Consider the following 11,073-nt stretch of genomic DNA (forward strand, 5'->3'; position numbering starts at 1 on the left):
CTGTGATCTGCTACAGCATCATACCAACAGGTAACAGGTGCCTGTACAACATTAACAGGAAGTGAAAAACAACTGGACATACACTGTATAGCTCTATATCGTGTATAGACACAATACACACTATATATACATACACTGTATATACAAGTGTATAGACACAATACACACTATATATACACTGTATACAGGATATAGAGCTATGCAATACATACAAGAGCTATGCAACACCAATGTTACTCTTAGGTACCTGGTAACATTTCCCCCACCTCTATACACTTTAACCTGATCTGTGTCTCACGTTGCTATATTCCTTCCCTCTCTGCAATCCAGCTGGATACAATTTTTTAGATTTATAAAGCAAAGTACTTAAAAAACCTTCAGGGGTTGCTGCAGGGGACACTGCCCATGTGACCAGTATGTTCAAAGAGCTGCATTGAGTAGGACACTGCTCAGATACTAATGAGATGGGCAAAGTAAATGCTGCTAACTGTTAGAAGTCAGAAAAGCTCCTTCATAAATTAAAAGAAAAATTAAATAAAAATCGTAATGCTTCCATCTAGGAGAAGAAAAGCAGCATATACTGCACTGAAATCCTCCTCATCTACCCAATTCAGTTTGGGAACAGTCAAGACAAACAAAACAACGATATAAATCCAGACAAGCAGTGCATAAAATACATTAAAAACCAGAAAAAAAAAAAACCCAAACCCTCATCCCCAAACTTTTCAACTCTCATTTCTATCAAGAGCAGAAACAGTATTTAACAATTCGGGGACTCACCCGGGTCCTGCCGCGAAGGGGCTGCTGCTCGCACAGAGCCCGTGACGTGGTTCCCATTGACCATGTCCCCAGATGGATACAAGGCATCACTTTCACACTGCTCTGGAATGTCCCCCTGCTCTGGAGAAGAAACATGAACAATGGCTCCATTATTTGGTAAGTACAATAGCGGCCGCAGCCAGGGACAGGGCTGTGGGAATGGCCGGGTCAGAACACACAACCACCAGCACTAATTGAGCGTTTTCCCTTCGCCTCGGCTGCTGTCCTGGGGAGTGAGAATTATCATAGGCTCTTCTTGCTTCCTTGATTACAGAACTGTTAGTTTTGAAATGAGCCTCTGGAACACACCTGTTTACCAGGCTATAACAGATTAATGAATTAATATACAGCAGAAAACCAGAGTGGCTTTGTTTCTTTAGATAATCAGGGTACAGGTCACAGAGAAATGACACGTGGAACCTTAGCTCATCCTTCTCAGGAACACAAAACCACCTTTAATTATTTGATCCCAAAGCCCTGGGCAGCCTTGTGTAGATCCAGGCCAGGAGGTTGGTGGCCCTGCCTGTGGCAGGGGGGTTGGAACTGTGTGATCCTTGGGGTCCCTTCCAACCCAGACCATTCTATGATTCTATGATTACAAAAGCAACCAAAGTCCTACCAGCTTCACCAGGAAAGTGCCTTTGATGTATGTTTTACATAAGACCAAGATAAGGCACTACCAACACTCAAAAGACAATACATTTTTATGTGATAGAAGTGAAATATGTGATGTATTCCTGAGAGTCTCTAACACAACAGTAAACAAATAGATCAGAAACTAATCGAGTAGAAACCATCAGTGGCTACAGGCTCAGTTCACATTCAAATAATGCATTTGAAGCTTATAAAAAGAAAACTAAATAAATTTAAAACAAAACAAAACAACAAATTTACTGAGCAAAACTTTGCAGAGAAATGCATAGATGAGTTATCAGCTTCTGCCAGCTAAATGCTATCAGTGCATTTGCTGTTTAAACAAACAGGACCTTCTCTGTCAGGCTGGCTTTTAGAACACCAATAGGCAAACTCTCAAAGGCTCAGGAGAGTGAGCCAGGGCCTGGCTCCATCCTCCATACGACCCAACTGCAACCAAAAGAACTAAGCCCACCTCGGAGCCAGGAAAACACTCGTCCCAGTTAGGAATATTTTCTTTGAAATCAGTGATTCAAACTCTCCCATGCAATAGTTACAATATCTTTGCCAACTATGAATTTAATCACACCACCCAATGATGTGCCCATCTCCATCAGTCTCAGGACTTCACAGACCCTAACAAAGTTTGGAAACAGGAAAGGTGTTTAGCTCACCCTTCCCTCCTTTCTCACTGACAGTCTCACTGACTTTAAACCCACAGTTCCACAGGCAATAAAACTGCTCAGGTCCAACATTAAGATGTTGCTCAGATGCTGAAAAAAAGCATGGGCAATAAACCCATGCTTCCATTTCCCTCTCCATATACAGATGGCTACACAGTGCATTAACTTCTATTCTTCTCCTCTTTCTACAGTACGTTAGTTACAGCCACGATTCCCACCATTAACCCTGCAGCCTTGACTGCAGCAGACAGAAAGAAGGAAACATTTTAAAGCATGCAGTGCAAGCCACCACCTGATGACAAAGTTCTTCCTGCCAACAGCAGAGAGCAGAAATGTAGGTAAATAAAATGCTGGCCTTGGGGGGGGGGCGGGGAGAAAGGATGAAATTCGTGTTTCCCAACCTGACCCATATGTTCCCAAACTGCTCAGAGGTGATGCTCGTCAGTGACAGCAGAACTGCAAGCGTTCTTCACATGTTGCCACATTTCTAAAGTAACTTCTAATTCATGGTACTGTTTAAGCCTCAGTTACTGAAGGGAAAGTCAACAGGACTACATGCAGTGCCTACAGAATTCCAGCTCGGGAACACTGCTCGGAGACCAGTCCGTGACGAACACTCCCTGGAGTTCTACTTTACCCAGCAAATACAACAGAGCCCTAAGTTAGTTCATGTACTTAAGTTAACTTAAGCTAGTTCACTTTGCTGGTTTAAAAGAGAATCCTACACAGTTTTAAAACATTCTGAAACAACTGTCAGACCCACAAGGTTAATTAAAACAAGGTTTAAGCAGCATTTCTGAAGAAAAAGTACGTTCACAAATTTCAGAACTGATTTTAGCATCTACTTATTCCTACACACCCTTCTCCTCTAAAGATGCAAATGTAAAGAAATTAAATCCCTCATCACACGAGCCAGTTTGCTTTTCTTACTTCGAACATCAGTCAGATTGCAAGGCAATTGTCTTACAACTGTCTTACAACTCTTGAGCCCTAAGGTGTTAAACAAACTGTCTCTAAAATGCACTAAAACTTACCTTCAAGAGAAGAAATCTGTTCTTCAAGGTCTTCATACAGTAGTTTCTCTGGTTTAGTGATATCACTGAAAACTTGTTTATCTGTTTGTTGATTATGGAGTCTGAAAGAAGGAAGAACATAAATAATTTCACAGAATCACAGACTGCTTTGGGTTAGAAGGGACCTCAAAGCCTGTCTAGTCCCAACCCCCTGCAATGAGTAGGGATTCCCTCCACCAGACCAGGTTGCCCAAAGCTCCATACAACCTGGTCTTGGACACTGCCAGGGAGGGGGCAGACACAGCTTCTCTGGGCAGCCTGTGCCAGGGCCTCAACACCAATGCTAATTTGTCAAATTAGCATTTAATCAATGCTAAACTTTTAAGCAAATAGTGATTTAAGCCAAACATCAAAATCATGCAACCATGATCATGTAACTTGAGTCAGAAAGTTAAGGTATTTAAATACAGTTCTCTCACTTTTACCAAAAGTCAGTTCTATTTCCCTGATAGCCCCCTGTCTGCTGTCCTTCCCCAAGGTCTGCATGACATAAAAGCATTACATTAAACCAAAATAAACTCTCAAAAGGCATTAAAAAAGTAAGAATAAAAAAAAAAAGAAAGAAGAAATGCATTGAAGTGTGACACAGTCAACTGAATTTAAGAAATTTGGCTTTTTAGGCTCTGTGTTACAGTCTAATTCCCACTTTGATGTCATCTTGAGAGAGGTGTTTGAAATGTATTGGGATTAGGTGACTGGCAAAACATATATGCTGGGGTGAAAGTCCAGGTGCTCAGAAAAACGGGGTTAGTGCCCTCATTCTAAATCCTCATTTATCTCATCAGAAAGATAATGTGAAAGAACACTGCCTCCCACACGACCCAGCCACTAAAGGCCATCAGCACCAGAAGAGCCAAAGGAGAGCAGGTCACTGATAGAATCCAGCAGCAGCGCTGCAGAAGGGAGCTCGCTTCACACCAGCTGCTGCTCTTCACCCCCTTTGTGCTCACAATTTCTGTGGGGCAGAGCAGAGCACAGACACAACACACCCCCACAATGAGATATATAGACAACAAAGAGGTAAATCTGGGGCAAAGAAAGAAATCTGCATTTTCGGGACAGGTCAGTAACATCAGTGGGGGAAATACCCTGTTGATTAAATACAACCAAATAATAGAACTTTTTGGAAGTCTGCTTCACAGTTTGAGTCTTTCCTTCACAGAGTTGGTTAAACATTGAGTGATCCTTAAGGACACAAGGTTCAAGGACACAGATGCCTCTGCCCTCAATACTGCATCCTGCAACACAGCTGGAGAGACAGCCAGCGCTCCGCCACAGGTTCAGCCAAGGGAAGAGACCTGCTCTTTAGAAGGGTAGAGAATGGCAGGACAGGGGGGAATGGATTGAAACTAAAGGAGGGAAGGTTTAGATGAGATCTTAGGGGGAAGTTCTTTACAGAGAGAGTGGTGAGGTGCTGGGACAGGCTGCCCAGAGAGATGGTGGATGCCCCATCCCTGGAGGGGTTCAAGGCCAGGTTGGATGGGGCCCTGGGCAGCCTTGTGTAGATCCAGACCTGGAGGTTGGTGGCCCTGCCTGTGGCAGGGGGGTTAGAGCTCTATGATCCTTGGGGTCCCTTCCAACCCAGACCTTTCTATGATTCTAAGACACCTGCCTTGTGAAGACCAGTAGACACACATATTAAAAAAACCCAAACCAAATAATTTCGAAATTAATTCCACCCAAGTTGGCAACCAAACCCTGGGCTGTACCTAACGTCAGCGTTCCCTAAAACAGCACTGGTGCACACATCAACACCAAGTGGTTAAACTGCTGGAGTTATGCTTGAAATTACCATTAAAGCTTAAACAAAACTCAACCATCACCTATTTTATTCATGCCTGAAATTACTACTTTAGCCTAAAACTGGTGACAACCCTCACCACCAGTTCCTCCAGGCCTGAACCAAAAAAGGAATGGTTTGGATAATAATCTGCTTTATAACTCCACTCTTCCTGTCTGTGTTTGTTGGCTTCTGTCATACCACTCATATCTTGAAACATAAACAAACAAGGAGCTCCTGTAGTCAGAGAAACAATTGTTCTTCCCCACTGACTAGCTTGTAATGGCTTACTGGTGTCAGAGCACCCTATTTTTTTTGCTTTTATTTTTAAAGAAGTTCCCATTGCCTAATAATGAGAGTAAATAACTGGAAAAGCCCACACATGCATTTCTCAAATATTTTATGTAAGAGGAAACAGTCCAAGGCCCAAGAAATTAAAAAATACTCAACAAAAGAATGTTTTCCCTTTAAGAAAATCTTGGGAAAGCAGCAATTTCAAGAAAATTGTTGGGACCTCATACCCTTGCGATGTCCCAAGGAACCCAAGAAAGCAACTGCAACCCCTAGCTGCTGGCCCAGCCCCTGGCCTGGTCTCTGCAGCACAACTTGCTCCACACTGTTCTCTCTCCTGGCAGCCTGGACCCTACAACATCCTTCACAGCAGTACAGCCCCACACAGCGTGACAGCATTTCCCCTGTCACCTTAACGTGCAGGTTCACATTCAACCTCCCCTTTGCAGGGCTTTCCTCAGGAATACAGGAAACCTGACATACTGAAAATGTGAATGAGTGAGGAATGGAGAGACAGACACTTAAAGGAACTAACCTCACCATCCCCAGAAATCCCAAAGGCTTCTTTTCAAGGCCTTTTCAAAGGCTCTCCCCAATATCTAACCACAAAAGAGACCCTCTCAGCATTAAATGTGTATTGAGGACTTGGCAACAATGAAAACCAAGAAAGCCCTACGAATTCCAGCTGCCCCAGGACAAGCTGTCTTTCTTCAGCCATCAAATCTGGACTGATGGCTAGCAGGTTAAGGCCAATTCAAGTGGCTCTTCTTAGGAAAGAAACATTAAAAATTAAATACTCAGGGTTTTCCTGCAGACACCTATTCAGGATTCTCAGTTTCAGAGAGTGGAGGCATCAGTGGCCATTGAGAACAGAAGAATTCCACACACAGAAACAGGAGATTCTCTCCATCAAAGAAGTCATAAAGAGAAGTCATGTTTATATGGCTTAATTTTGCAAAGTTATTCATTTACATAAAAGAGATCTTAAAAAAAACCCACAAAACCATGGAAAAGAGTAAAGTTCTGCTACCATCCCCTTTCTACAGGCAGAGACTGGAGATGCCCATTCCAAGCACTGTTAGATGGCGCCACATTGAACACACTCTTCAGAGAGGAAAACAACCACCTGACAGCAGAAAAAGACTTGGGGGTTCTGATGGCCGAAAAGCTGGACATGAGTCACCAATGTGCATCTGCAGCCCAGAAGGCCAACTGCATCCTGGGCTGCACCAAAAGAAGTGGGGCCAGCAGATCAAGAGAGGTGATTGTACCCCTCTACTCTGCTCCTCTGAGACCTCACCTGGAGTGCTGTGCACAGTATGGACTTTATTCTGACTCCCAAAGAGCATACAGTCTAATTTTTTAATTATCAGTATGGTCCACAGCTACAGGACACCAGGAAAAGTCAGGTATGCATAGCACATTCCTCATGTCCTTAAAAAAAATGTTCTATTATACATAGGCATAAAAATCAGTGGTTCTTTAACTTGGAGTTACTTTTAGAAACAGATTTTACATTTTTAGGAAACTTTTAGAAAACACTTTTCCTGAGACTAGTGATTAACAGAAGATTTGCTAATGAATCCTTCATTCAGCTGTCTGAAAGCAACCTGCTGTGTAAGGAAATACAATGACCCAGAAGGGCTACACTGATGCAACAGATCTGAAGCGCTGCAGGACTTAGAGCTCTCTAGAAATCTAAGGACCCACCCCACACCTTGCTTTCCAAAGTCTGTCAGAACACTGACACATGAAAAGTAGGAAAGCAAAGAAGGGCAAAAGCCAAAGTTCAGTGTTAAATCTAGACCTATGTCTGAAAAGCAACAAAGTAAAACAGGCTGACCTGAGCCCAGGAACATCCAAACTCTGTTTGACTTGTATCTCTCACGTGTGCCTTTGTGGTGACAGCTCACAGCAAATGAACCCCCTTACTGTCTTTGAAGGCACACAGGGTGACAGAGCAGTGCTTTTGCTGGGTGAAGGAGCAAACTGAAAGTGCTGAGAAGCACAGCTCTGAACAGTAATTAATTACCCTTAAAAAGCAGAATTTGAGCTGAATTTCAGTAATGCATGTTTATCAACTTGCTATAACTGCACTGGACCAACACACTTCCTGTTCTCACTCTCCAGGCATCTTAGTTCTTCACCTAGAAATTTTCCATGGCTTTTTTAAGGCTCAGGAGCTAGTGCTACCATTATCACCTCACTGTTCCTCCCCAACAGAGGGAATCCGGAATAACCTTTCATCCTTGGTCAACAGCAAAAGGACTTTACAGGATGCTTTGTAAACCACAAAGTTTTGCTTTGTCATAGAACAGTACTTTTTTCTTCTTTTTTTTTTCCCCCTATTGCATTCATATCAAGTTTCCAAAACACTTCAGATTTAAATATTTCACTGCACATAACTCTGGACTGTAGGGAAGCCCAAATTTAAGAGGTGTGAAAATGTCAATCCATATTTGCCAAAGGTGTTTGGATTTTGGGGAGTGGGTGGTTTGGGTTTTTTTTATAACCAAGTTCCTCTTGAAGCATGATATATTCAAGAATGGAAATCCTTATCATAGACTCTCCTGAGCTGGAAAGGACCCATAAGGATCATCAAGTCCAGACCATATGACCGAGAGCATCGTCCAGATGCTTCTTGAACTCAGTCAGGCTCAGTGCTGTGACCACTTCCCTGGAGAGCCTCTTCCAGTGCCTGACCCCCTCTCAGTAAAGAACCTCTTCCTGATACCCAGCCTAAACTTTCCCTGTCACTGCCTCATACCATTCCCTGGGGTTCTATCACTAGTCACCAAAGAGAGGAGATCAGCACCTGCCCCTTCACTCCCCCTCATCAGGAAGCCACAGTCCACAATGACTCCCCTCAGCCTCCTCTTCTCTAGGCATAACAAACCAAGGGACTTCAGCCTCTCCTCCTAAGACTTCCCCTCTAGACCCTTCACCACCCTCATCACCCTTCTCTGGGCACTCTCCAATATTTTTGTGTCCCTCTTCTACTGTGGCACCCAAAACTGCACCCAGCACTTGAGGTGAGGCTGCACCAGCGCAGTGTAGAGCGGGACAATCCCCTCCCTGGACTGCCCAGCAATGCCGTGCTTGGTGCACCCCAGGATACAGTTGGCTCTCCTGGCTGCCTGGGCACACTGCTGGCTCATGGTTAACTTGCTGTTGACCAAGACCCCCAAATCCCTCTCAGCATGGCTGGCTTCCAGCATCTGACCCCCCAGTCTGTATGTGCAGCCAGGGCTGCCCCTTCCAGGTGCCATATCTGGCACTTGCCCTTGTTAAACTTCATGCTGTTGGTGATTGCCCAGCTCTCTGATCTGTCCAGGTCTCTCTGCAAGGCTTCTCCACCCTCAGTGGAGCCAATAGCTACTGCCAATTTGGTGTCACCTGCAAATTTATTTAAGACACCCTCTAGTCCTGAGTCCAGGTTGTTTATGAAAATATTAAAAAGAACCAGACCTGAAATGGAGCCCGGGGGAACCCCACATCTTTAGAGAAGTTCTCACTTACAAAATTACTAGCTTACTTGAATTGTAAAAGCAGCTACCACCATGAACAGTTAGAGAAAGGTTTCTTTAAAAAGCAGGTTAAAGATGTTGCTTTGTAAACAGTGTTACCTGATCTGCTGGCCATGGCTGGATGGTGAGGAAGGAACAGACTCAGAAGATAAAAGCAGATGTGGCTTTGAAATCGGAGAAAGCACATGGTCAACACTCTGCTGTGAAGAGGCAAGGTAGGAGTCGTTGGCCTCTGCAGAACAGAAATTGCACAATTTGTCAGTTATTTGTCCTACCACTTCTCAGACAAGACTGTTTGTTACAACACCTGAATAACTGGACTGTGTAGGCACCACCACTATCAGGTAACTAACATCCACAGCTTAGCACTTTCTTATACTGGTTATTCTTATTTTCTTTTAGCCTCTCTTGTATGGGAATTCTCCTCTACAAGCCTTCCTCATCATAAAGTTAACTCCTCAGGAAGCCTATGATCATCACCCCATTGCATGCCCATGTTTCCCACAACCTACAGTCCTTCTGCCAAATACTAAATAATTTCTCCCATGCTGGGCATTAGAGGAAGCAGTTACTGACCCAGATTTCAAGCTAGGGGTGTGCTTAGTAACCAGCAAAAGCCAAAGCTTGAGGTCTTCCAAGGGCCTCTCTTCATTAGGAAATTCAACTTGGAGGTTTCATTTTCTATAGATTTGTGAAAATGAATGATGATGCAAAGAGGAAAATCTTTGAAGATTTTATCATTGGATCATAGAAGCACAGACTGGTTTGGGTTGGAAGGGATCTTAAAGATCACTTAGTCCCAACCCCCCCTGGCATGGGCAGGGACACCTCTCACGAGACCAGGTTGCCCAAAGCCCCATCCAACCTGGCCTTGAACACTGCCAGGGAGGGGGCAGCCACAGCTTCTCTGGGCAGCCTGTGCCAGGGCCTCACCACCCTCATAGTGAAGAATTTTTTCCTAATATCCAATCTAAATCTACCCCCTTCCTCTTACCAACTGCTATAAAGTTATTGGGGAAGGAAACAGTATATAAAAGGTTTGAGTTTCTTAAGAAACCAAGGTAAAGCCCAAACCCACTGCATTAAAAGGGCTTTTAATCAAACTTGCAAAGGCCAGCACTTTGCTTAAATTTTGCTTTGCAATCTGAATTTTCCTTTCCTGTGCAGCTGCATGGGTCTTTCATTATGAGACTGTGAACAATTATTTTTTCCACAAGATAGGGTATTTCCTCAGTAAAGAGTAAAAGAAGAGTAAAGAAGTCTTTTCTTTATTGACCCAGTAACTTTTACTGCAATCAGTGTTAATTTGTCTCACGAAATAGACAAAAATCCATATTAACACTCCCATACCTGAGTTTTCGGGTGGTCATGCACCCCCTCTCAGAAGTCACACACTGCAGAAGTCAGGATGCTTCACACTAGAGGTTGCCCATGGACTTTCATGTCCAGGCAGTCCCTACCTATGCCCATGTGACACAAACACCCTCTAAGGAAGCTGAGCACTAGGAGAATGGGACTCAGCAGCTACGTCATGCTCGTGCATCAGCAGTACCTGGTCGTGGTGGGAACCCTCAGTCCCCCCACAGGCCATTATTTATAAAATTACTTTGTAACATTTTCACACACAGAAGGAATGTTTGAGAACAGGACACAGTACTTAGCTGCATGCACCCCTGTGTCATAACACATACTGCGTGTCAGGACACGGGTGGCACACCAGCCATCGCATACAGTGAAATTACTGCAGCCTGTTACTACAGGAAATCATCTAGAATCATCTAGAATCACAGAATCATAGAAAAGTCTGGGTTGGAAGGGACCCCAAGGATCACAGAGCTCCAACCCCCCTGCCACGGGCAGGGCCACCAACCTACCGGCCTGGATCTACACAAGGGTGCCCAGGGCCCCATCCAGCCTGGCCTTGAACACCTCCAGGGACGGGGCATCCACCACCTCTCTGGGCAGCCTGTTCCAGCACCTCACCACTCTCTCTGTAAAGAACTTCCCCCTAATATGCAATCTAAACCTGCTTCTAACCGTGCCCAATACCAAACAAAACTAAAATCCAAAGAGAATACTTACATCTTAGTCCTGGCAACACCCAAACAGGCCTTTCACCCAGTCAATACTTTCTGGGTCCTCCTGACAGGGAAGTTTTATTCCTGCATCCACACTTGTTACTTGTTGCCACAAAACCAACAAATTCCACAACTTACTCAGGGTATGGAAAGGTGCTTCCTTCTCTTTCCTTTCAGTTTCATAGGATC

The 11,073-nt window shown here is 44.1% G+C and overlaps 1 protein-coding gene across 2 annotated transcripts in view; it reads right to left on the reverse strand.

The window, feature by feature from the left end:
• Nucleotides 1–11,073, reverse strand: part of OFD1 (OFD1 centriole and centriolar satellite protein) — a 30,438-nt gene that overhangs the window by 2,866 nt on the left and 16,499 nt on the right. For both annotated transcript variants that reach the window (XM_084279301.1, XM_084279300.1), the window contains exons 16-18: nucleotides 8,906–9,038; nucleotides 3,170–3,270; nucleotides 781–900 (exon numbers count right to left, since the gene is read on the reverse strand). In XM_084279301.1, the coding sequence (XP_084135427.1) occupies nucleotides 781–900; nucleotides 3,170–3,270; nucleotides 8,906–9,038 (354 nt within the window). The remainder of the gene's footprint in view (nucleotides 1–780; nucleotides 901–3,169; nucleotides 3,271–8,905; nucleotides 9,039–11,073) is intronic.

Source organism: Gallinula chloropus (assembly GCF_964237585.1).
Source record: "Gallinula chloropus genome assembly, chromosome: 1".
Taxonomy (NCBI): Eukaryota; Metazoa; Chordata; class Aves; order Gruiformes; family Rallidae; genus Gallinula; species Gallinula chloropus.